Raw genomic sequence first — 27,846 nt, forward strand, 5'->3', positions numbered from 1 at the left:
GGAAGGGCTAAATACGGGGCATGAGGTACTTACAAATTCATTAGAGAGGTTGGAGGAGTGGGCTGCTGTCTGTGAAATCAGGAAGGCCCAAGAGAAATTCCTGACTCCAAGGGGATGTTCATTCCTATTCTAGTTTGCTCACAATGGCACTTTTATATCCTATAACCTGAGGTATAAGTTAAAAAGTTCACTACCTCCAACACAGTAATATAAAATGCTATAGAAAGAGGAAAAACTAAACAAAGGAAATTTATTACTGTACTCAAAGCAAGGAAGAAAATTGGAGTAGCTAGGACAGACCATATTTCTGCATCTGGTCCCAAGCCCATAGTTGATATTTTTCACTTTCTTCTACTTCCACTTCATGTTCCTTTTCAACCCTCAGCCAGCACCTCAGCTAGTCATGCTACTTTACCTGAGGCAGTAACTCAAACTTTCATTTTAAGGGGTTTGAACCCTTGCTGATCCTGCCTGTTGAGTCTCTAAGTGCAAGCCATCTTTTTCTCATTATTAAGCCTTCTAAGTCAGCAGAAAGCCAAGAGCCATGAGAAACAGGTACAAAACCTTTGTGTCTGGGTCCTTATATGAAGTAATGGAGGGTGATACTACCACTCCTTGGTTTCTAGACTCCTGCTGTTATACTGGGAGAAGCAGTAGTATGTATTGGCTATTGGTTAGAGCATTATCTCATTCTATAGCACAGCACCCCAATTTATCAGGCTGCTGTTGTCTAGCTGGTACCATAACTGAGTCTCAAGTAGGTTATTCTACCATTCTGTAAGGGCATGTGCTTGTAGGTGATGGTACACACGGTGAGACCAGTGAAATCCATAGACATCTCTTTCTCTCACTTCTTTGGTAGAAGCAATGCTCAATGGGACAATGTTTCTGTGGTGATGAATAAAGGTGTTCACAGTCAGTATTGCTGGCAGAAACACAGCTGGCAGGAAAGTCAAATATACGTCCATAATGAGTAACCCCTTCCAGTGATGATAAATTGCTGCCTCTCTCCCTTGCATCCATGATGAAAAGAAATTGATGTAACTAACCTGCCACCACATATTTGACTGATCTACTTCTACTTCAAATATGGTATTATATTAGGGACTCAATGTTGGTTTCTGTCGTCAGCAGGTTAAACAATCAGCAGTTGCCAAACCAGCCTTGGTGAAGGAAGGCAGTATTTTTGAGCCCTTGCATATCTTCCATCTCTGTTACTACGGCTACATTATGCATGAGCCCATTGACTAAGCCCCAGGGTGGCTGGGAAAAGAGGCTAACTGACATCTGTGGAAAAGAATTTTGTGTATCTGATTATTGGATGTCTCTTTGGTAAGAGCTGTGGGCAAAATTCTTAATCCCTAAGACCCATTCAGCGTTTTCGGCTACAAATAGGAAAATCTGACTCAATTTAAGCACAAATAGATTTGATTGGATGGCTTTGGGTAGCTCTCAGTATGAATGTGAAGGTAGGTAAATGACTCTAAGGAGAAGGCAGAGCCCAAGAAAATTTTATAGTTAAGAACAGAAGAGAGGTCATGCCAGGGGAAGTCAGGTTAGGACCTTGACTCTGGTAGTCCAGCTTAGGACACTACTGCCATTTTCACTGCTGGACTCCTTTTTTTTTTTTTTAAGATGGAGTCTTGCTCTTTTGCCCAGGCAGAAGTGCAATGGTGTGATCTTGGCTCACTGCAACCTCCCCCACACTGCCCTCGTCAGTTCAAGCGATTCTCCTGCCTCACCCTCCCAAGAAGTTGGGATTACAGGTGCCCCGCCACCACGCCCAGCTATTTTTCGTATTTTTAGTAGAGATGGTGTTTCACCATGTTGGCCAGGCTGGTCTTGAACTCCTGACCTCAGGTGATCCACATGCCTTGGCCTCCCAAAGTGCTGGGATTACAAGCATGAGCCACCGCACCTGGCCACTGCTGGACTCTTAAATCTGCTGCAGCCTCAGAGAATGTTCTCTGCCTATTGCTGTCATTGAGTACTTACACATGAGGCAAAATCCCTGACAGGAGCATCTGTTTGGCCAAATCTGGGCCACATGCTTCTTGTCAAGGAACTGGGATAGGGATATATGCTCACTTCAGGCATAGTGAATTTGGATCTTGCCTCCCAACAAGACTTGAGAGATGGGGATCCTTCCATCTAGGAAGAATGCAGATAGGCAAAACCTGACAGATGTCAACCACACCCTCTAAGCCTCAGTTTTCTTTTTCTTTCTTTTTTTTTAAAATTATACTTCAAGTTCTAGGGTACATGTGCACAACGTGCAGGTTTGTTACATATGTATACATGTGCCATGTTGGTGTGCTGCACTCATTAACTCGTCATTTACATTAGGTATATCTCCTAATGCTATCCCTCCCCGCTCCCGTCTCCCCACAATAGGCCCCGGTGTGTGATGATCCCCTTCCTGTGTCCAAGTGATCTCATTGTTCAATTCCCACCTATGAGTGAGAACATGCGGTGTTTGGTTTTCTGTCCTTGCGATAGTTTGCTGAGAATGATGGTTTCCAGCTGCATCCATGTCCCTGCAAAGGACATGAACTCATCCTTTTTTATGGCTGCATAGTATTCTATGGTGTATATGTGCCACATTTTCTTAATCCAGTCTGTCATTGATGGACATTTGGGTTGATTCCAAGTCTTTGCTATTGTGAATAGTGCTGCAATAATCATATGTGTGCATGTGCCTTTACAGCAGCATGATTTATAATCCTCTGGGTACATACCCAGTAATGGGATGGCTGGGTCAAATGGTATTTCAAGTTCTAGATCCTTGAGGAATCGCCACACTGTTTTCCACAATGGTTGAACTAGTTTACAGTTCCACCAACAGTGTAAAAGTGTTCCTATTTCTCCACATCCTCTCCAGCACCTGTTGTTTCCTGACTTTTTAATGATTGCCATTCTAACTGGTGTGAGATGGTATCTCATTGTGGTTTTGATTTGCATTTCTCTGATGGCCAGAGATGATGAGCATTTTTTCATATGTCTGTTGGCTATATGAATGTCCTCTTTTGAGAAATGTCTGTTCATATCCTTTGCCCACTTTTTGATGGGGTTGTTTGTTTTTTTCTTGTAAATTTGTTTGAGTTCTTTGTAGGTTCTGGGTATTAGCCCTTTGTCAGATGAGTAGATTGCAAAAATTTTCTCCCATTCTGTAGGTTGCCTGTTCACCTGATGATAGTTTCTTTTGCTGTGCAGAAGCTCTTTAGTTTAATGAGATCCCATTTGTCAATTTTGGCTTTTGTTGCCGTTGCTTTAGGTGTTTTAGACATGAAGTCCTTGCCAATGCCTATGTCCTGAATGGTATTACCCAGGTTTTCTTCTAGGGTTTTTATGGTTTTAGGTCTAACATTTAAGTCTCTAATCCATCTTGAATTAATTTTCATATAAGGAGTTAGGAAAGGATCCAGTTTCAGCTTTCTACTTATGGCTAGCCAATTTTCCCAGCACCATTTATTAAATAGGGAATCCTTTCCCCATTTCTTCTTTTTGTCAGGTTTGTCAAAGATCAGATGACTGTAGATGTGTGGTATTATTTCTGAGGGCTCTGTTCTGTTCCATTGGTCTATGTCTCTGTTTTGGTACCAGTACCATGCTGTTTTGGTTACTGTAGCCTTGTAGCATGGTTTGAAGTCAGGTAGCGTGATGCCTCCAGCTTTGTTCTTTTGTAAGCCTCAGTTTTCTTATCTGTTCAATGCAAACAATACACTTTTAAAATCCTTGTCCTTTGCTATGATATTTTATCTGAATATCCTTTTCATCCTTATCCATTGCTGAGGATTAAATTAAATAATGCATGTAAAATGCAATAAATCTTAGTTTTTATTGTTTTTATTATTACCTCAATGTCTTTATGTCCTTGTCCTGAAGCAATTTCTGCAATTCCTAATCTTGGATCAATCCAACTATTCTTCCCCTCAATTCCTGCTCTGGATTGCTGGAATAACTGGTAAAATCATCCCAGATGATTCTGTTACAAATGATTGTAATAGAATCACAACCACAAGGGGCCCTCAGTGCTGCCTGCATACCTCTTGCCCAACTCTGTTCACATTTCCCCAAACCAGTGGATTAACTTGTCTGCTTTAGAGAGGAAAGACAGATTTTGCATGTAAACTCCCTTAAATTCCCTCCCATCCATCTACTAACTCATGTATATTCATGCTAATTATTGCTATCATCCCCACTCCCACGTCAGAAGTGATGTCAGGTCTCTCCTCCTTTTAAGGGCCAATTCCTCCCTGTCTGGACTATTTTGCCTTCTTTGGGCCCTTGCTTGGGCTTCCCTCCCTGGATTTTCTTTTCTTTTTTTTTTTTTTTTTTTTTTTTTTTTGAGATGGAGTCTTGCTCTATCACCCAGGCTGGAGTGCACTGGTGTGATCCCAGCTCACTGCAACCTCTGCCTCCTGGGTTCAAGCGTTTCTCCTGCCTCAGCCTCCCAAATAGCTGGGATTACAGGTGCATACCACCACGGCTGGCTAATTTTTGTATTTTTAGTAGAGACAGGGTTTCACCATGTTGGCCAGGCTGGTCTCAAACTCCTGACCTCAAGCGATCCATCCACCTGGGCCTCCCAAAGTGTGGGGATTACAGGTGTGAGTCACCAGTCCTGGCCTTGATTTTCTGTATCTCTTGGTCTACTGGTTTCGTCTCTGTGGCTTGCAGTATCAAATACTGCACAGACACTTTGTGACACTTATTGGATACCACTGGTTCTGGGGTTACTGAAATGAACTCCTATTATTTTTGTAGATTTGATAAAGGTATCTTGTAAAAATTAAAAGCAACATAGAAAAGTGCAAGGAGTAAAAATCAGTTGAAATTTCTAACCCAGAGAAAACCATTCTGAACATCATTCTTGATGTTGTCTCCCTGTTCTAATCCATGTGTATTTTATATCTGGTTTTACATACAGAAAATGTATATCCTCTTTCTTTCCTGTATAATCACTTTTTTCTTTCTTCACTGAATCATTCCCATTAGAATATATACACGATGTTATTTCTCCCCTTCAAAAAGCACCCTCTTTTATTCATTTCTAATCTATATAGCACCTTATTACTCTACTCCCTTTTATGGAGATATTTCTTGAAATAGTGATGAATTTCACTGCATGGATTTCATCTCCTCAAGTCTCCTTTGTGAATTTCTCCTCATCTTTCCAACCTTTAAGCATTGCCCAGGGATCTGTCTTACATCCTCTTCTCTTTACATGAACTCCTGGCATCAAACAATCCTTTCACCTTGGCCTCCCAAAGTGCTGGGATTACAGGTGTGAGCCATCATGCCCAGTCATTCTTCTCTTTTCTGTCTACACTTACTCTTTGAGTGATCTCATGGAGTTTTGTGGCTGTAAATACTATTCTTATTCTGTTGACTCATACATTTATATTTCTATCTAGGGCTTCTCTGCTGACCTCCAGACGCCAAGTTGCCTATTGGACATTTCCACCTGCATGTTTGACCTGCATCCTCAACATAACATACCTGAAAGTGAATTCTTGAGTTACTCCCTCCACTCCAAACCTGCTTCTTTTGCAATATTCCCAACCTTATTCTTCTGGTCACTCAGACAAAAGATCTTGGAGTCATCCTTAATGCCTCTCTTTTTTTCACATCCCACATCTAATCTGCCAACAAATCCAGTTTAATCTACCTTCAAAATATATTGAATTTCCAACTGTTTCTTTTCACCTCTGTTGCTTACCCTCTGATCAAAACCACCATCATCTCTTCTTTGGATTATTTCAGTAGTGCCATTACACTCCCTGTGTTGGGGGTGGACCGTGTTTCCCCAAAAAAGATAAATAGAAATCCTCATCCTTGGTACCTCTGAATGTAATCTTATTTGGAAAAAAGGTCTTTGCCAACGTAATCAAGTTAAGATGAAGTCATACTGGATTAAGGTGAGTTCTACTCCAATAAAACTGATGCCTTTATAAGAAGAGAAAACAGACACAAGGAGTGAGAACACCATGTGAAGATGCTGAGACACATAGTGGGAGAACAGCATGTGATGATGGAAGCAGAGACTGGAGTTACGTAGCTACAAGCCAAAGAATGCCACGGATTGCCAGTGACAATAGAAGCTAAGAGAAATGCGTGGAACGGGTTCTTTGCTAGAGTCTGTGAGAAAGCATAAGCCTACTGAAACCTTGATTTTTAGACTTCTGGCCTCCAGAACTGTCAGAGAATACGTTTCTGTTGTTTTAAGCACCCAGTTTGGGGTAATTTGTTATGGTAGCCCTGGGAAACCTAATATACCCTGCTTCTTCCTTCTCTGCCCTGAAGACTATTTTCCACTCAGCAAAAAAAAGCGTATGATTTATCTGATTAAAGATGTCACTCAAAAACCTTCATTTCCTCAAAAGGTTAAACATAGAATTCCTATATGATCTGGTAATTCCACTGCTGGATATATGCCCAAAAGAACTGAACGCAGGGACTCAAACGGTTGATAAGTCTATTGTATTTTAAAACTGAACTGGGTCCCGTATAATTCTGAGTCTGAGCTATACTGAAAATGTGATATTTACTCCTAAGACACCTTAGCTTATTCAGTTTCAATGGGAGATATTGCTTAAGATTTTCTCTCTCTGCAGGTCAGTTCTTCACCTTTCAGCATGATCCCCAGTCTTGTTTTTTCAAGCAACAATTTGACTTTATATTTATCACACATAATTCTAAGTTTTAGAATAGTTACTTTGTGGTAAGTATAACTCTTCCAGAACTTAGCATTATGTGTGATAAATATAAAGTGTTCCGACTCAGCACTTATGAATTTCTAGATAAACTGCTGAGTATACTATTAAGTTCTCATTCCTGGTCATCTTAAAACATGTACATGGAATAAACACAGTTTATGATATACAAAAAAAAAATACTGTTCAGCCGTTCGTAGCCCTTTGTGCTATCAAAGCCATTTTTCTGAGGTTACTAATGACTCTCTACTTGCTAAAAACCCAATGGCTTAGAAGTCACCCTACTCAATTTCTCTATGACATTTGACATTGTTGATCACTGCCTCCTTTATGAAAGTTTCATCTTTTTATGCCTTCCTTGACACTACTCTTTCCTAATAGTCTTGCTGCCCACTCTGACCACATCTCAGCCTCCCTCCTTGACCCATTGTCTTTATCAGGCTCACGCAAGGATGTTCCCTTGGGCTCTTTTCCTTTTCACTCTATTCTCTCTCTCTCTCGGCAGATTTACCAAACTTAATTATCACTTAAATGCAAAAAGCTCCTCAGTTTTCAGTCTGAACTTCTCTTTCTAGAGCTCTAGATCAGTATTTCCAACTGGAGTACGGCATGTTCCATTGATTCCTTCATATTTCCCACATCTCATAGGGCCCCAGACTTGCTCTCTACTTTCATTTCTCATCTCAGCTCACGGCAGTAGTGTCTACCCAGTCACTAGAGTTAGAGTCACATGTCACACCTCCTTCTGTCCATGATCCTAACTGGCTGGAGCTGTTGTATCCACAGTCAGCATAACACTCATAGTACTCAAGAGCAAGGATTCTGCATCTGGGTTGCCAGGGCTCAGACCCAGGTCTACTGCTTAGTAGGGGGGTGATCTTGAGTAAGTTGCTTAACCTCTAACTTTACTCAAGTATAAAATGAAGATAACAATGTAGCTACCTCTTAGAGTTCTTGTGAAGATTAAATACATTTATATTTGTAAAGTGCTTAGAACAGTGCCCGGCACATCGTAAGTGTTACATAGGTGCTTGTTAATAAATTGGTCTTGAGTTTGTCCCTGCCCTAGTTCATCCTTCACACCGTTGACAGATGATTTTGAGGGGCTACCAATTTTTATCTTAAACCAGGGGCCAGTCATTATTCATTATGTTAAATGTTTTATATATAGAATCTCATTTAATTCTCCAAACAACTTGTGAGGAAGGTGTGGTAATACCCACTTAAGAGATGAGGAAACTGGGGCTTTAAGAGCTAGTGCACTTTGCCAAAGGTCACACAGTTTGTAAATGCCAGAGCTGGAATTTTAATTCAGGCCTGTTTACTCCCAGAGCTAGTGTTCAAACCCAGGAAGCTACACTAGCCTACTTTTCCAAACCTGAGTTAGTCACTCGCTGCTTAACCTTCTTCAAAGGCCCCACACTGCCTATGCTGTCATGAACTATTCCTTCACAATTTTGTTGCAACTTAACTTCACTTCCTACAACTCTCCTCCATGTGGCCTACTGTTTCCTTCTTCCTTCCCCTCTTGGCCTCCTTTCCTTTGTTCCTTCAACATTTATTGAATGCCTGAGTGCCAGGCACTGTGCTAAATTGGAGAAAACAAGAGATGAGCAGTTTATTTTCAAGGACCTCATAGTCTAATACAAATTATTATTGACAATAAGGGGACTGCACTCGGGCAATGTGGGAGCCAGACTGGGAAGACAAAAGACAGGAGCAAGGAGAGTGTATTAGCCCGTTTTCACACTGCTAATAAGGACATACCCAAGACTGGATAACTTATAAAAGAAAAGAGGTTTAATGGACTCACAGTTCCACATGGCTGGGGAGGCTTCACAATTATGGTGGAATGTGAAGAAGGAGCAAAGGCACGTCTTATGTGGTGGCAGGCAAGAGAGTATGTGCAGGGGAGCTGCCCTTTATAAACCCATCAGATCTCATGAGCCTTATCCACTATCACAAGAACAGCATAGGAAAACTTGCCTCCATGATTCAATTACCTGCCACCGGGTCCCTCCCAAGATGTGTAGAGATTATAGGAACTATGATTCAAGTTAAGATTTGGGTGGGGACACAGCCAAACCACACCAGGCAGTTTCTTTGAGAGGGGACATTTGACTGCCTTAAAGGGTACTCTGGTCAGAAAATTTCTTGTCATTCTTTAACAATTCTGACTTTTTGCCTTTTGCCTTTGGGGTGATCTTTGGGGTGTCTTTTTCCCTGCCAGATGATTGACTAAGACTGGATTTCAAAATCAGCTTCTCTGATCCTTGGATGTTTCTTTCTTTACACATACCTCAATTATAGCATGTATCACACTGTAGTCTAAGAGCTATTGGTCTATCTGCCCAACTTTTTTTGTTGTTGTTGTTGGTTTTTTTTTTTTGCGAGAGAGTCTTGCTCTGTCTCCCAGGCTGGAGTACAGTGGTGAAATCTCGGCTCACTCCAACCTCCGCCTCCTGAGTTCAAGCAATTCTTGTGCCTCAGCCTCTTGAGTAGCTGGGATTACAGGTGTGTGCCACCAGGCCTGGCTAATTTTTTTTTTTTTTTTTTTTTTAGTAGAGATGGGTTTTCACCATGTTGGACAGGCTGGTCTTGAACTCCTGACCTCAAATGATCCACCCACCTCGGCCTCTCAAAGTGCTGGGATTACAGGTGTGAACCACCACCCCTGGCCCCATCTTTTTGACTGAATTATGATTTCCTCCAAGGAAAAAACAGTCCTAATTTATTTTTGAACTGTCCTTCATTCCTAAAGTGACATGATTGGAATATCACAGGCCTCAATCAAGTTTTGTTAAATGAAGGGTTGCTTGCCTATTCACAAAAGAAAGTCTAAGTCAGGGGGCTCTTCTGATTCAGAGTAAATCAGAGAGTTGGTGTTCAATAAATACTAAGTATTTGATGGTTCTATCAGTAAAATATCCAAAAATAATGCTGGGAATAAGGAAATGTATTTATTTATTTATTTTTAGATGGGGTCTTGCTCTGTCACCCAGGCTGGAGTGCAGTGGTGCAATCTTGGCTCACTGCAACCTCCACCTCCCGGGTTCAAGTGATTCTCTCACCTTAGTCTCCTGAGTAGCTGGGACTACAGGTGTGCACCGCCATATCCGGCTAATTTTTGTATTTTTAGTAGAGATGGGGTTTCACCATGTTGGGCAGGCTGGTCTTGAACTCCTGACCTCAGGTGATCCTCCCGCCTCAGCCTCTCAAAGTGCTGGGATTACAGGTGTGAGTCACTGCGCCTGGCAGGAAATTTATTATTAAATCTTCTTCTGTGGATGAATTAAGATTGTCATGTCCTAGGTGGCAGGGCTCTGGATCAGGCATGAGAAAAATCAAGAATTTTAGAGTGAGTTTTGAGGGTTTCCTTACTTTCTTGGGTTGGGCCATGGTTCCAGAATTTTGTGCACAATTAAGGCATGGAGGTATGGTGCTGCTGGGAGCAGTGTGCCATGGTCCACCAGGGTTGCTACTAGGAATTTCCCATTCTAGTCCATGACTGGCTAAAGGCAGGAATCTCTTTTGTAGCTGTCCCTGGTTCCCTTTTCCCAGGCGCAACATACAGCCATTTCCTTTCTGTGGTCTCGCCTTCTTCCTGGTAGCACAGACATTCCTTTTTGCTTGTTTCTTTCTCCTGGCAAGGTTTACCTCCAGCAGAGGGGAATCTTGATGGTGAGCAGAGGGAGGTCTGAGGTGAGAGGAGTCCTCACTCTTCTTCCTTTATTTTTTTGACCTTGATTACCTTTTCACCAGAGGTTAAGGCTTTTATACAGAAAAAGCCAGAAAGACTCATAGTCTATGCCTATTTTCCATCTTGTGTCATCCCTGTCCTGGGAAGTGATTGCAGAATCCCTATTGGCATGAATAAAGGGGAAGGGAAAGGGGGAAAGTACATGGAGAAAAAAAAAAGACAGCAGAGAATGGTATCTCAGAATACTGCTCCAGGCATAGTAGTTCCTTAGTAAATCTTGAAGTCTCATCGAAATTGTGAGGGTTAGGCTGAGCAAGGTGGCTCATGCCTGTAATTCCAGCACTTTAGGAGGCCTGGGTGGGAGGACTGTTTTAGCTCAGGAGCTCAAGACCAGCCGGGCAACATAGCAAGAACCTCATCTCTCCCAAAACTAAACAAAAAATTAGTTGGGCATGGTGGCATGCACCTGTATTCCCAGCTATTCAGGGGGCTGAGGTGGGATGATTGCTTAAGTTTGTGAGGTCAAGGCTGCAGTGAGCCATGATGGTGTGACTGCACTCCAGCCTGGGCAACAAAACGAGACTAAAAAAAAGAAACAACTGTTAGAACTAAGGGACAAAGTACATGTAAGAGGTTTAGAATGGTACTTGGTACAGGAACAGTGAGTGCTCAATAAATTATTATTAGGTCTCTTCCACCCAGGGCAGGACCTGGATTTCTGTCTTGAATCGGGACTTCCAAGACTGTCACTCCCACATTTAATGTAGTACAGAGCTCTGTGAGTGATCTCTGCCCAAGTTCCCCAGGGACAGCTCAGCCTGGATGCTGGGCCTGTTTCTGGTTTTACTGGGGTGGGCTTAGAGCTGTACTTCTAGGGGGTTGTCTTTCCTCTCAACATTGGTTTCCCTGCCAACCCTCACCCCCAACCCCAGGAAGCTCAGTTTTACAAGTGCAGTTGGTACCCGCACTTGGTGTTTTTATTGGCCTTTCTGATAGCCCCGGGACTAGACAACTACATTGAAATTCAGAAATAGCAAACACTTTTTGTCATCGATGTCTTTAATTAAATTCAGTGAGCATTTATTGAGCACCTAGAGTATGTAAAATACTGTTCCTTTAAATACATTTAGTTCTGAACTATCTGTTTCAGCTTCTTAGTTTGGATTAGTGCTGATCCATTTCTTAAGGGTTTTATGAAGAATAAATATCAAAATGGAAAAATATTTGCACAGTTCTTTGTAAATATAAACGTCTTGTGTGGATTATTGTTGCTACAGTATTAATATTAATTGCAATAACAACACTGCTGCTTCCCAGACTGGAGGTACAGAGCAGCTGTAGGCCAACAGGAGCCAGACTGAAGAGGTCCGGGGAGGTGCCTCCAGCACGTACGGCCCACAAGGGGCGGAGTCTTAAGAAACGTATCTAAGCCCCACCCCTTACAGCACCCCCTTCGTCAGGGCGGTGTAGGCGGTTACCATGGCGATGACGTCTAGAGGGCGGGGAGGGGCGGGGCTATGGAGAGGAGGAGGAAGATGGCGGGCGGGCGGCTCTGAAGAGACCTCGGCGGCGGCGGAGGAGGAGAGAAGCGCAGCGCCGCGCCGCGCCGGGGCCCATGTGGGGAGGAGTCGGAGTCGCTGTTGCCGCCGCCGCCGCCGCCGCCGCCTGTAGCTGCTGGACCCGAGTGGGAGTGAGGGGGAAACGGCAGGATGAAGTTCGCCGAGCACCTCTCCGCGCACATCACTCCCGAGTGGAGGAAGCAATACATCCAGTATGAGGTACCGGCAGCGGCTGGGGTGTGGGAGGGCTCGGAGGGGCCACCATCTCACCAGTCCTGACGTCCACCGCCGCCTTCCGCTTCGGCTGCCTCCCTGTGCCCGGGCAGACTTTGACCCGCTGCCGCGGGGAGCCACTGCGGCATCCCCGCCGCGGCCGGCCGCCTCCCGGATCCGCTGTCCTTCCCCTCCCCCGCAGCCCCGCTGCCGCCGGGGTAACGGATATGCAGGCGGAGGGCCGGGAGGAAAGGCGCTCCCCGGGCCGGGGCCGGGGAACGGTGGGAGGGTGAGCTGCAGGTGGGGGAGTCACGGTGCGAGGGCAGCCCCGGGTCGCACCGGTTCCGCGCTAATCCCCTTCTCCCTACTCGCCCTGACCTCTCGTCCTCACCCTGGGCGAGCGCCCCCTCGCCAAGGTTAGGTCTTGTTTCTTTCCACCTCTCACCAAGGAATCCTTCTCTTCCAAGAGAAACCCCTCCAGTGATTTCCTTCATTCCACAGAGCCCTTCGGCTTTTTCCCTCTTGCCCACTGTTGACAAAGGCTTTGTAACGGGGTTGAAACTTGACTTAAGTGTGTATCACATAGGCAGTGGTTATAGTTTTTGTAAACGCGTTGTAATCAACTATTCTGCTTTGATAATAAGACTCTTTACTGATTGCATGAAGTCTACAGAGTAGTAAAATCTTTGTTTTTGCCTCTTGTTTTGGAATGGAGAGAAGAGGAAGGAGTGAAGAGAATTATTTACATTTTTATATTTTCTGCTAAGTTTTTGCTAGCTGGGGAAATAATTAGTATATTGTAAACAATATACCTTACCTGTGTATTACGGGAATCGTGCTCCCCATTCCCTCCCAATTTCTGTGCTAACACTCCTGGAAGGTTAGATAATAAGGAATCTTGCCTTAATACAGGGAAAAATAAAGATAATGAACCCATTTATATGTTCAGAAGACAAGATACCTAAGAGGCTTTAAGCATTGCGGTAGGTTATTCCCAGTAGCTGGCAATTCTCAGTAGCTGAATAGAGAAAGACCGACTTATCTGTAACCTCCAGGAATTCACATCTATTTTGTGTGCAGGAACAAAGAATATAAAATCAATATGAACACACATAACCTAGCTAGATTTTATGAATTAAACTATTTTAGTTCTCCATTTGATTTTTATATAAGCTTAGTGATGGGATGTTTGGGCAATAGCAGTGAGTGTATTTATTCATATAGCCGTTGTAGTAATTGAAGAAGACAGAGAAAGAGATGCAGGTAGGTTAAACAGAATCTTGAATATTGTGAAATAAATTCACTTGCAACCTAGAGTATTTGATTATTGCTGGAAGTGAAAGGCCTGGAATTATTAATGCTTTATTGTCACTTAATTTCTTACAGTGTTTTGTGCCCATGCTTTGTAAGAATGAATGAAATAAGGGACTACCATTTCAGCCCGCAGAGTTGATTTATTGTTTCTAATAACATTCAGTTTTAAAACCTTGGCTAGAGTCCAAGTGATGGTTTTTATTGAAAGAAGGGTATTGGTCTTTCATCTTTCTAGTAGTGATTTTCAGCACCACTGCCAGTTCTTCATAGAGGCACAGGACAGGAGCATGCTGAAGCACATCTATATTTGTTATATAGCATGGAATGCTTTGGGCTGAAGTAATAGTGGCTGGATGTATGCCATGATTCGTTTTAGGTATTTCAACACTTAACTATTTCATAGAATTGTATTAATTTGCAATATCTGAAGCTGGAAGGAGAAGCATACGATTTAGTTTGAAAATGCAACCCTCTTAATTTGTAATGTCACTTTTGTGGCTGGAGGAACCGCAGTGATTCTTGGGCTCCTCGTTCACATAGTCACTTGGATACTGTTCCTAAATGTTTACTGTAGGTTGGTCACAGAGGGGCAGAGTTCCTGAGATTATGTTGTGTCTGAATTATCTTTCTCAGGCCAGTTATAAATTATGTTTTGAAAAATTCATTTATTCCGGATAATTGAAATTTGATTCTGCAGAGTTCCTACTATATGGCTTCTGTCCTAGATAAACTCATCGTTTGGTAGGCAAAATTAAATAAGGCGCACTTTTCTTTGTAAGTTGAAATCAACGAATATTTTGTAGGGTTGGAATCTCCGTTTTGTATGTTGTTTCCGAAGAGTTGGTGCTATTCCTTTAAAAGTAATAGACAGATGTAAACGAGAGTCTTTAGAGTTCAGGAATTTTAGCAGTTTAAAACTTTGGGGAAAAAGGACATCCATAAAAATTTGCTAGAGGAAAAAGGACCTTTTCACAGTGAATTAAACTGTAGTTTCTCATATGAGGATGATGCTCTTAAAACACTATCAGTAGAACAGATGCTGGGGTTTGTTTTTCAAGCACTGATGGTGAAATTTTGGTGTTTTACCCTTGGTTTCTAGCCTAGGGTGCTTTCTAGTGTTGTGAATCAATATGAACTGTTCAGCTTCTTTGGTTTTTGTGTCATTTTGCTATATTAAATATTACTTGAAATAAACAGAGAATTAGAATCTGAAAATTTTGTTTTACATCTATAATCATATTTAATTATATATAATATGTATATATGGTAATACAATAAATACTAGTGTTTGTATATGTTAGCCATGAGACCTGGGGACAATCTTTTTTGCCTTTCCCGGGCTCGTTCTTCCATAAAGTAAGTATATAGGGCCAGAGCTTTTCAAGGTTCATTCTAGGTCATGTTTTTGATTTAACTTTTAATGGTTTTTATTCCTTGAATTGATAAAATTGTTAATGGTAATAACCCATCAATATCCTGAAAATTATTATATTTTTTAATTGAAAAGTAAGTTGTGGTGTTCATAGATTCAGTCTTCATAGGCAGAATAATAAAGCATAAAATAATAGACCAACATGGAGAAGCCATATAAAGAAAATCTATTCGATCCATTTGTAAGTAATTTTTCCAAAGAATAAACACAAACAAACTGAGACTATTCCTGTTTCCAGTAATCTGTTTGAGTATAAATCTTGGCATATAAAATAGAACACTGGTAGATCTTTGTAAGAGCTTTTTTAAAATTTAGAATTAGTGACTATATATTTTAAAGCTCTGCAATTGATTTATCAAAATTAACTGAGCCTGGTTTCAACCAAATAGACTAATATGACCATGTTAATATTTTGCAGAATATTAGCAGAAGACGCAAATGTATTTGGTACCTTAGGCTGCTGACTTTCCCTAGGGCCTTGTGTTTCTTTGGTTTCTCGGGATCCATGAATAATTCTTTTCAGTGTACCCTTTGTTTTGTAATAAAATAACAAGGTTTCTAAATTACAGGATTTTGGAGCTAAAGGGAATTTAAAGATTATCTACCTTGTTTTTCCAGGCAAGGAAACTAAGGTTCAGAGGGGTTGAGCCACTTGTTTAGGAATATGTGTATGTCTCTTGAGCATGTGTAAGCATTGAGAGTCAGGTCACACTGTGTGATCCTGATGAAATCATTTGTTCTTTCAGCTAAGACACATCTTAAGTTTCTTTAATGTTAGAGAATTGGACTTGGTTTCTAAGCTCACAACCCCATATTATTTAAGGACTCATCCAGCTCTAAAATTCTGTGTTTTTTAATGGTTTAATTATGTTTGATATATGAAGAGGACAGAACTTAACAGGACTATTAATAGCATCCTTTAAAATTAATAATATCCTTTCAAAAATTTTTGATATTTTGATCTGTGAATAAGATGTTAACCCAGTGAAACTCTCATATTTAACTTAAAAAGGGATGACGATGAGTTCATTTTTTATTGCAGGATTTTGGAAAGGAGAGGTTCTGCGTGAACTACACTTCCCTTATATTCAAGTATAAGGAGACATTACCGTTAACATTATTACAATTTTCATTTATAGAACTCTCCCATGGGAACACTTGTGTTACAGGCTTCAGTTTCCCAAAGGTATTATGTTGGTTAGGTAGAGTTAACTTGCCTTGCTGCAACTTGTTTGAAATTTCCAGTTTGGCCACCCGATGGGGCACAAACCACACTTTTTCTTTCAGACACTTTTGTAAATGAAAGTATAGTGTAGTGTATTTAAGATAACACTTGTAAATGATTGCGTCAATGAGTTGGTTGGCATTTACAAATGTTTCTTGAGTGGAATGAATGTTGTAAAGACAGGAAGCTATAACTATTTTTTATCATCTTTAAGTGTGTTAGCATGAGTATCCTGAAAAGATTATACTTGTCCGTTTATCCTGAAGGTTGGTTTTGGATCAGCTTTTGGGTGAAGGCCCAGATCATAAGAACCTGAGAATCTTATTTGACCTGGGGTGACCATGGAAATTTAGTCCTAGCTTCAAATTCAATCCTAATCTGGGAAGCATTTAAGAGAATGATTGAGTGTGCTGGTTAGGGATTTCAGGTATGTTTGAGTTGTAGGCCTCAAAGGAGTGTGCCCAAAACTCCCATGGAGTAAGAGAAGACAGTATTAGAAAAGTAAGGGGGCCAGACACAGTAGCTCACGCCTGTAATCCCAGCTCTTTGGGAGGCCAAGGCAGGCAGATCACTTGAGGTCAAGAAATCGAGACCATTCTGGCCAACATGGTGAAACCCCGTCTCTACTAAAAATACAAAAATTAGCTGGGTGTGGTGGTGCATGCCTGTAGTCCCAGCTACTCGGGAGGCTGAGGCAGGAGAATTGCTTGCACTGGGGAGGCAGAGGTTGCAGTGAGCTGAGATTGTGCCACTGCATTCCAGCCTGGCAACCGAGTGAGACTTTGTCTCAAAAAAAAAAAAAAAAAAAAAAGGAAAGAAAAGAAAAGTAAGGACATGTCTTAAAAAGACTCCTGTAAAGATTCCGTAAACAACAAGAAAATGACAACAGAGCTGAGGTTTCTCCTTCTAGTACTAGCTTTTTGGCAGCCAAATTACAGATAAAAACAATGACACTTTAGTAAACTTGACAAGAAGTTTGCCAAAAATTTAAAAATTGTTAAATTAATGCTTTTTTTTTTTTTTTTTTTTTTTCCGGAGACAGAGTCTTGCTCTGTCACTCAGGCTGGAGTGCAGTGGCCTGATCTCAGCTCACTGCAACCTCCGTTTCCCAGGTTCAAGCCATTCTTGTGCCTCAGCTTCCCAAGTAGCTGGGATTATAGGTGCACACCCCTACACCCAGCTAATTTTTGTATTTTTAGTAGAGACGGAGCTTCACCATGTTGGCCAGGCTGGTCTCGAACTCCTGTTCTCAAATGATCCGCCCACCTCAGCCTCCCAAAGTGCTGAGATTACAGGCATGAGCCACCACTCCTGGCCTAAGCTAACTCTTTGAAGTAAGGTTTTACATCTACTGTCAGTCACAATGAACTTGACTGGAAGTATATATATTATATTATGAGTATTCTGCCTTCGTGAGGTCTGTTTTTTCAGTTTATAGCCATTATAATTAAGTTTCAAAATCAAATTAATCCTGAACTTTTGAACCAGACTTTTGAAATACTGTATCATAAAATGTTAAATGAAGATTTTATTTATTTAAAAAAACTTTTTTTTTTTTTAATGAAGATTAAAAAAATAATGAAACTTTTCAGTTTTGTTCTGAAGGCATTGTTATTGATAATTTCTTAGATCAAAAATATTTTTGTACTATTCATAAATGAAAGGTAGAAATTATTTCATCCTTTTGTCATCTTTTTAAAACTTCTATTTTGAAGTTTTGTTTTACATTTGTACATAGGTATAGATGGGTATAATTAATACATAAATATGCATATATTGGAGATACATAAAGCTTTTTTAAAATAGGGATTTGACCTAATAAAAGTTTGGAAACTTTGCCCAACTTGTACAGATTAACCACAGCTGGTTTGTGGGTTGCCTGGTATTGAGGTGGCCTTTGGGAATGAGAGAGTGTCAGAATTCAACAGGGTTCCTGCCCAGTGTATTTGCCTTTTCAGGTCTTTCCTTTTCTAGTAAATGCTAAAAGAAGCCTGCAGAGAAAGCTCATGAACAAATACCTTACAAATCATTCGTTCATTCCACAAGTTTATAGAAGTCTTCCTTTGCTATAGGCTGATTTGTCATTAAATGCTAGCTTTCAGTACCTTAAAAATAGCAGGAAAAAACCAAAACACACACACACCAAATTTGTGTGTATGTGTGTGTTTGGTTTTGTATTTCAGTCAACATAGTATTTTTAAAATTAAAAAATGGTATAGAAAGGGAAGACTGAAGATTGAGGACTTGAAACATGGTTATAAATTTGTAACATGGTTACAAATTACTTTTGTATAAATTTGTATTACTTTTGTAATACAAATAAGTCTTGTTTACTTTATACTTTTGTATAAATTTGGATTACTTTTGTAACTTAAGTTATATGCCTTTAAAGTCTTAGTTGTTTACTCAGACTGATATTTAGTCATCTATTTCTTCCCATCACCAAGCAAGTGTGGTATGTATAGGGACTGATCAGAAAATCTTTTAAAAATTAGGCTGAGCATGGTGGCTCACACCTGTAATCCCAGTACTTTGGGAGGCCAAGGCTGGCAGATCGCCTGAGATCAGGAGTTCGAGACCAGCCTGGCCAACATGGTGAAACCCCATTTCTACTAAAAATACAAAAATTAGCTGGGTGTAGTGGCATGTGCCTACTACTTGGGAGGCTGAGGCACAAAACTTGCTTGAACCCGGGAGGCAGAGGTTGTAGTGAGCTGAGATAGCAGCACTGCTCTCCAACGTGGGTGACAGAGTGAGACACTGTCTAAAAAAAAAAAAACACAAAAAACTAAAACCCTTTAAAAATTGTTTGTTTGCTAGGGAGTCAAAGGAAAATATAATTCATCAACTGTAAACATAACATTTTCATAATCTCTATAACAAGAGGCTTAGTATATTGATTAAGAAAACATAGTCATCTCTTATTAATTGAGGATGACCTGCTGTATTAGAAAGACCTTGGACTAGAAATCAGATATAAATGCTAAAATCCAGTTCTATCATTGACCGTTCATAAATAACTAGTGAACAAGTGATTTTTTTGAAGATTGAAGGACTGAAATTTAATCATAAAGTGGGAAGTTTTTAGGTTATTTTTGTGTGAGTTACTTATTTAGGCTAAATTTGGTAAAGATGTAGTTCATGGAGTAATCCATGTGCTTTGTGGGCTTTTTTTGTACCTTAGAGTAGTGGTTCTCAAACTTTTTGGTCTCAGGACCACTTGAAACTCTTACCAGTTATTGAGGATTCCAGTGTACATTGATACATATGCTGTATTAGAAGTTTGAAGATAGCCTGAATAAAAGGTTCTCTAGTCTTATCAAACATGGAAGAGGATAAAGGAGTCCTGTGGTTGAGGAGTGTCTGGTATCTGCCCCACAGCCAGGACAATAGAGAAAAGAAAGTTGGCTTCCCTGGATCTCATAATTCTACTTTCCTTTCTTTAAATTGAATTAGCAGAAGTGTGGTAAGCTTGTCATTAAGGAGAAAGGAATTAACATTTATTGAGCAGTTAGGAACCAGGTGTCAGCTGTTTTACATATGTTATCTCAATGTTCACAACAGTTTTGTAAGATAGATAATATATTATCTCCATTTTACTGATGAGGAAACCCAGGCTTAGAGAGATCAGTAATTTGCTTAAGGCTATATGCTTAGTAAGTAAATGGAACCAGAATTTGAAATCAAATCAAATCAGACTGTGGAGCTTTTGCTTTTATATGGAAATTGTAAATAACAACAATGATGGTAGTAGTGGCAGTAACAGCAGCTGTTATTTTTTGAGTGCTTACTGTATCAGGCGCTGTGGTAAGCTCTGTAAAAACACCTCTTACAGCGTAGGTTATTGGCTCTGTTTCTAGATGGGGGAGACTGAATCTTGGAGCCATTAGGTAACTGATTATGTTGATAGTAATTGTGGATAGCTAACTGTGGAGATTGTAAGAGCCCATGCTCTTCGTTCCTATATCCTACTGTTTTATGAAAAATGAATAAATCCATCCACTTATACATACATACACTTAGGTCTGGTCTGACCTGTTCTCAGGCACCACTGACCTTTCTACAGCCCGGTGAAGTAATGGCTGGTCTATTTTTAGTCCCAGGTCTTAGTCTGCATAGTTTGGAGATAGTAGAGTGTGGTCTGTGAGATAGTGTTCACCTCTGTTAAATTATATTTCCCTCAAGGTTATCAGTGTAACTATTACTGGACAGCCAGCTGGTAAATAAAGGAACTTAGGAAGATGAATCAGAAGAAAAAGGTAAGGAGATAAGGTGATAAGGGTAAAAAGAGGAGGACAAAAGTGGACAGCTGTTTGCTATGCCACAGTTTTAGTGTTTGGCTTCTGGATCATAAATCATGGAATGTTAGACTTGCAAGGAACTTTAAAGATTATTTAGCTCAACTTCCTTTTTTACCCAAATGGGAAAAGAGGTTATGATTCAGGTTATATGGTTTGGTTCGTAGCTGAGTTAACACAATCACCCTGATTCATTTTATTGCTCATTATTTTATTTAGTATGCTAGTGTATTAATAACACATAGAGAGGAAAAACTCTGAAGCCAGTCTGCCTGCGTTTATATTCCAGCTCCACCACCTGACTAGTTGAGTGACTTCAGGCAAGTCAGTTAACCTTTTTGTGCTTCAGTTTCCTCATCTGTAAAAAAGGGATAATACTAGTACTTATGGGATTGTTGTGAGGATTAAATGAGTTAAAAATATGAAAAGTGTTTAGAACAATGCCTGGCACATAGTAAGAGCAATAAATTTCCTATTAGAATTATTTCTTCTGCAGAGCTCAACAATACTAAATAATAATTGACTAATATTAGTTTTGACTGGGAAAATAAGACTCAAAGCTTGTTCTCCAGATTGGTCCAGTTTAGGTTTTCATGGAAAATGGCTTTGTTGATTTTTCGCTAATATTTTTCTTATCTTAATAAATCCCACTTAACCTTTTTGTATAGATTTAGAAAACCAGGTGAGAACAATTATGTGGCTGTGAGGTAAATTAGTTCTCTTATAACTTGTATTCATCTCAGTTATAGACTGTGTCTGTATATTCATTTTTAAAATTGAGGTGAAGTTTGCATGTGTGTTCTTAAGTATGTCTGAATGGCTTAAGTGAGTTGCTTGTGTTTTTAGTGGATATCTGATTTTGGTTCTTTTCAATTTTTTTTTTTTTTTTTTTTGAGACGGAGTCTTGCTCTGTCGCCCAGGCTGGAGTGCAGTGGCCGGATCTCAGCTCACTGCAAGCTCCGCCTCCCGGGTTTACGCCATTCTCCTGCCTCAGCCTCCCAAGTAGCTGGGACTACAGGCGCCCGCCACCTCGCCTGGCTAGTGTTTTGTATTTTTTTTTGGTAGAGACGGGGTTTCACCAGGTTAGCCAGGATGGTCTCGATCTCCTGACCTTGCGATCCGCCCATCTCGGCCTCCCAAAGTGCTGGGATTACAGGCTTGAGCCACCGCGCCCGGCCAGTTCTTTTCAATTTTCTAGTGAAAATTTAATTTTTAATCCTTTTTAGAGTTGAAAGAGACCTTCTCAACCTCTCTGTTTTACAAATGAATAAATTAAGAGCAGAGATGCCAAGATACCTGGTCAGAGTCTCACAACTAGCTGATGGCAGAGCCTGATGTAAGAATATTGGCCTTCTGCTTACTGCTGTACCTTGCTAAGGCTTATCATTGCTATATAAACATTGCTTTTAAATTTTAAGAATGAAGTTTCTTTGTAAGAGTCAGTAGGGATTTAAATGTTCTTACTAATGATTACTCAGATATTCTGCATTAATACATTTATCTGTATCTAATCCATTAGATCCCATTAACCTGAAATAGTTCTTGCGAATGCCAATTAAAAAACTGGGTAAATTAATGATGTTATTATTTACCCAACAAGAAGAAAGTTAGGCATTGCCCTATTTACGTATGGTCACAAGTGGAAACCTATCTTGAGTGAGGAGATAGGACCGAGGAATTAATGGGGAGGCTTGAGGGGTCAGGTAACAATGAAAGCAAGACTCAGGAAGGTTTAGAAATGGATTGGCCTTGTTCCTCTGTAACATACCTGTATTTGAATGTTAGCACGACTCAGGAAGCAAGACTCAGGAAGGTTTAGAAATGGATTGACCTTGTTCCTCTGTAACATACCTGTATTTGAATGTTAGCACAGGTTACATGTGTTACCTGTACATGGAGAGTATATCCTCCACCTGTAACCCAAATTGCCAAGCCAAAGTCAGAGCATGTATGGGTAGAGAAGAAAAGAATATGAATGAAACCAGTTTGCTAAGTATACATGAGTGTCCCGTCTTTTTTTTTTTTTTTTAAATAGTAAAACAATAATGATGATAATAACAACAACTCATGTTTGTTGAGTGCTCTAGTGTGCCAGGCATTTTACATTTAATCCTTACCTTTTAAGGTAGGTTTTGTTATCCCCGTTATAAGAATATACTGAGTTGGCCGGGCGCGGTGGCTCAAGCCTGTAATCCCAGCACTTTGGGAGGCCGAGGCGGGTGGATCACGAGGTCAGGAGATCGAGACCATCCTGGCTAACATGGTGAAACCCCGTCTCTACTAAAAATACAAAAAACTAGCCGGGCGTGGTGGCGGGCGCCTGTAGTCCCAGCTACTCGGAGGCTGAGGCGGGAGAATGGCGTGAACCCGGGAGGCAGAGCTTGCAGTGAGCCGAGATCGCGCCACTGCACTCCAGCCTGGGCGACACAGCTAGACTCCGTCTCAAAAAAAAAAAAAAAGAATATACTGAGTCTGAGATTAAGTAGATTGCCAAAGGTCATGTAGCTAGGGAGTGGTCGAACCAGAATTCAGACACAGGTATGACACAGATATTTCAGACACTGAATTCTTGGTATTTTGCTGTCAGGCAATATAATAGGTAAGCCTTAGTTCCTGCCTTAGAGGAGTTCTTAATTTGGGTGGTCTCCTAATCACAGTATATACGGTGATTATGTTACAGAGGAATGACCAATTGATTTTGCCCTAGAGCTCAAAGACATTTATCTTGGAAAGATCTACAGAGGTGGTGTTTGAACTGGGTACTAGAGATTGAGTATGATTTTAACACATAGTGAAGAGGGGAAAGGGCACCTGGGGAAGTCTAGGCAGTTAGAGCAATAGAGAACAGAGGCAAAGATGAGTGGAAGTATCCAAACATAGTTAATGCAATCTGGTTTAGTTAGATCTGTTGAAGAGCTGGTAAGGTGAAGTTGAGAAGGTGAGCTGGGAGGGATGAAAGGGTGAAGGGCCTGTAATACCATTCTAAGAAGTTTAAACATTTTCCTGGTGTGAAGCATGAAGGATTTTAAATAAGAGATTGGGAGAGGGGTTAGTTTAAAGTGAGGTGTGTAATCTAGATCTTGGAGGATACTTTGGAGAGTGCAAGACCAAAGACAGGAAAACCAAACAGCATAGCCAAAGATAATGAAGGCTTGAATTAATACCTTATTTAATCAATTTTAATATGTCGTTTTTTCACATTTTAACATCTGAAATCAGGGTATGTCAGGGTATGTCTTATAATTAATGCTATGCTATAGTTTAATTGGCAGATATTTTTCCGTTCTTTTTTTTTTTGTTTTGAGACAGAGTCTCGCTCTGTCGCCCAGGCTGGAGTGCAGTGGCCGGATCTCAGCTCACTGCAAGCTCCGCCTCCCGGGTTTACGCCATTCTCCTGCCTCAGCCTCCCGAGTAGCTGGGACTACAGGCGCCCGCCACCGCGCCCGGCTAAGTTTTTTTTGTATTTTTTAGTAGAGACGGGGTTTCACCGTGTCAGCCAGGATGGTCTCGATCTCCTGACCTCGTGATCCGCCCGTCTCGGCCTCCCAAAGTGCTGGGATTACAGGCTTGAGCCACCGCGCCCGGCTATTTTTCCGTTCTTAGAAGCACATAAAATAATGGTGTATGTTATTATTAGTGGCATTCTAGATTTGATGAAATACAATAGTAGTAACATAACATTCACCGAATGCCTTCTATTTGTCAGGCAGAGTAGTAGATAGTTGTTAGTGTCCATCATCTAGCACAGTGTGTCTGTCACATTTAGCAACTCACATATTTGTTGAATGAATTATCTCATGATCCTTACAACAGGCCTGTTGACATAGGTGTTTAGCATGTTTTGTATGAAAATAGAGTCTTATATTTAAGTAATTGTCCAAAGTCAAACAGCTAGTTAATGGTGGAGTTAAGATAATGAACCTAGGTCTGCCTTACTCCAAATTCCATTTTTTTATCACTATGGATGCTCTGTGGTTTTACTGAGATAGGAAGAGGATTCAAGAAGAAGAGTGGATTTGAAATTTGGTAGACATATTAGGACTTTCACTGATGGAGTTCAAGTAGAAGGTGCATTTGAGGTCACTGTGTTGCTTGGGAACACCATTTGACTGGCTGCCAAGAAGCCTCTTAGAATGTCTTTACCGTGGTGAATTCAGTGTGGCCCAGGTTCTCATCAGAATTTGGTCTTTTCCGTAACTCTGGTTTGATGGGGCTTGGGCAATAGTATATAACTGATTGATTGAATGATATTAAGCTCACGTGGGAGTGATGTATAAACATGTGGGTGCCAAATTACTAATTTACAATGAGAAATGTACCTAATGTTCACATTCCAGGCTAAAATACGTTTTTCCTGTTACCAAGCTGTGAAAGGAGATACATAATAACTAGAAGGTGGCTGGCTGTTTATATACTATAATTAGAAAGAGAGAATTAATGGTGCATTTATTTAATGCTGTTAGGCCAGTGTCCCATAGTGTTTAAATGGGTCAGGTCCTCGGTTAGGGTTGTCTTCTTCCTGGATTATGCTTGTATGTGCTGCCATTGTTTTGAGACTTTCCTTTTCCTATACTTTTAACGCTGACCTCTCCCTCTTCTGATTTACTTACTTATTTATTTTTTTTAAAGATAACGTCAATACTACTGATACTGGTCTGTGACTGTTTTTTTAACTTTGTATCTATCTTCTGATCTATTGTATGTGAAGTTTAGAGTTTAGTTAGATTCCAACAGACTAATTTGAATTTTGGTCTCATTGTTCATTAGATATAAAACCTCTCTGAGCCTTAGATTCTATCTGTAAAACAGTGGAAATATCTTTCTCAGTAATTGTGATGTTGAGATATTATGTATATAAAACACCTGGCCTATATGTTGTAGGCCAGTGGTTCGCAACCTTTTTGGCACCAGGGACCGGTTTTGTGGAAGACAGTTTTTCCACATACGAAGGGGAGAGGGAATGGTTTTGGGATGATTCAAGAATGTTACATTTATTGTGCACTTTATTTTTATTATATTTACATTGTAGTATATAATGAAATAATTATACAGCTCAACATAATGTAGAATCAGTGGGAGGCAGAGCTTGTTTTCCTGCAACTAGATGGTCCCATCTGGGACTGAGGGGAGACAGTGACACACAAAGTGTGTTGCTTATGTTCAGTCTACTTCGTAATCTGGTTTTGGTTGCTGTCACTACAGAAAACCTGCTTCACAAAGATAGGAAGTTGGAAATGGAAGCAGGCTTTTCAGTGCTTTTGTGACAATGTCAGGATATTCTGCCTTGAGTTGAATCCAGAATATATGGAAATTTGAAGTTGTCTCAGACAGACTTTTAAGTCCACTGTCATTTGTGATCTCAAGCAGTTGTTCTAGCACGGACAAAGCCGATTCACCTGGTTTATTCGCAAATAGGTTGTGGATCCATTCTTTCCCAGTTTGGGGGTCTTTTGCGGTTGGGAGGTAATGCTTAAACTGTTTTGAAAGCTGAGATAGGTGATCATGCACCAGCTGGGAGAAAGAAGGCCCTGGCTGAGTCTCTTTCAGAATCTCTGCTATGTTTGAAACATGTCAGAAATCTCAGTGTTCACTTGTCGCCCCCATAATTCCAGTTTGGCTTTGAATGCAGCTACTTTATCTGCAGACTTGAACACAGTTGTCCATCTCTCCCGAAGTGACAGATTGAGTTTGTTGAGCAGGTTGAATGTGTCACACAAGTTTTCCAACCCATTCTGTGTCACAGAAATGTGCTGCTAGTGGTGACTGTTTTTCTGAAATCTCTGGAGCGGCTCTTGTAACTAAGAAACTCCCGCCAGTGATCTACCTTTAGAAAGCCCTCTCGCTGAGAGAAGATGTGTGTGCTCTGCATCCATCTCCTCACAGAGCTGTGCAAACAGATGTGAGATAAGGGCATGTACTTTAATGTTAATAATTTTAGTCACATCTTGCAAAATATTGTTCAGGCGACATTTTTCAGCTAGCCAGCATTTCTCTATGGATGACACAGTGCATAGACTCGACATTCAGAAGTGACCTCTTTGACCTGAGTAGTGAAACCAGAAAGCCGTCCAGTCATGGCAGCTGCTCTGTCCATGCATATACCAACACAAAATGGCCAATTCAGTTTTCCTGATATGTAATCATTCAAAAACTTGAATAGTTCTGCAGCTGTGGTGTTGGTTGGCAACAAAAGTGCACATAACATATCTTTATGCATATCCTCCTGAAAACATGTAACACAAAAACAGGCATTGTTGCCTTATTGTCAATATCGGTAGACTTGTCAACCTGGATTCCATACCACGGTTCCCATTAATGTTAACAATTGTGCCTCAGTATCCTCTGCTATTTCATCCATTCGTCTGGTTACAGTGCAAGCCAAAAGAGGAATACGTGCCACCTTTTGAACTGCAGCCTCTCCTTAAAGGTCATGACAAATGTCCTCAGCAGCAGACACAATCAACTCTTCACCAATAGTAAAGGGCTTCTTAGCTTTATCATTGCAGTTAGCCACTAAGAATGATGCTGTCAGTGCAGACACATTTGATGAAGTGGTGGCTTTCAATAACTGCTTCTGTTCTTCATGTTCGTGTTTTGTTTTTTGCTTTTTTTTCTTTCGAAAAAGACTTGTCTTTTAATGCAGGGTGCTTGGTGTCCATGTGATGAAGCAGTTTTGAAGGTTTCATGGCTTTCTTGGATAGCTGGTCACCACATATACAAAGCTGGCTTGGAGAATGTGAATCACCTGTTGCAATGGACCTATTTAAGTAGGAGCCTTGGTATTTTCTTTTAAATGCAGCTTTCTTTTTGTTGACAGTCTTAGAATCATCTGCTGTCTCATCATTGGGTCTTTTCCCCTTTTCAAAGAAGCTCTCTGCTCACATTTGTTTTTTACTCATTTTGGCTAGAGTTAGCTTGTGGGCTTACCAAAACTATGACTGAGACAAGTGTGCAGTGCAGGAAAGAGGTGTGGATGGAAGTAGTAAATAAAATAATGGGTGGGCCATGTGCGGACTGAAGTAAGTGTCGGATTCTGACTTAAAGCCTGCCACCAGATGCAGCTGTACAATTGATGTACATCAATCCCCTTGCTGCTATAAAGCCTGCCACAAGGTGCAGCTTAATTGTCACTTACCACTCACTGGTAGGGTTTTGATATGAGTCTGTAAGCAATTGATTTATTATGGTCTCTGTGCAGTCAAACCTCTCTGCTAATGTTAATCTGTATTTGCAGTTGCTTCACAACACTAGCATCACTGCCTCAGCTCCACCTCAGATCATCAGACATTAGATTCTCATAAGGAGCAGCAACCTAGATCCCTCACATGCACAGTTCACAATATGGTTCACCCTCATATAAGACTCTAATGGGGCTGCTGATCTGCAGAG

The 27,846-nt window shown here is 40.7% G+C and overlaps 1 protein-coding gene across 3 annotated transcripts in view; it reads left to right on the top strand.

Moving 5' to 3' along the window:
* Positions 1 to 11,927: 11,927 nt before the first annotated feature.
* Positions 11,928 to 27,846, top strand: part of XPR1 (xenotropic and polytropic retrovirus receptor 1) — a 257,324-nt gene continuing 241,405 nt past the window's right edge. For all 3 annotated transcript variants that reach the window (XM_045399533.3, XM_045399577.3, XM_074027870.1), the window contains exon 1: positions 11,928 to 12,194. In XM_045399533.3, the coding sequence (XP_045255468.1) occupies positions 12,126 to 12,194 (69 nt within the window). In that variant the 5' untranslated portion in view covers positions 11,928 to 12,125. The remainder of the gene's footprint in view (positions 12,195 to 27,846) is intronic.

This window comes from Macaca fascicularis, chromosome 1 (assembly GCF_037993035.2).
Source record: "Macaca fascicularis isolate 582-1 chromosome 1, T2T-MFA8v1.1".
In the NCBI taxonomy this organism is placed as follows: domain Eukaryota; kingdom Metazoa; phylum Chordata; class Mammalia; order Primates; family Cercopithecidae; genus Macaca; species Macaca fascicularis.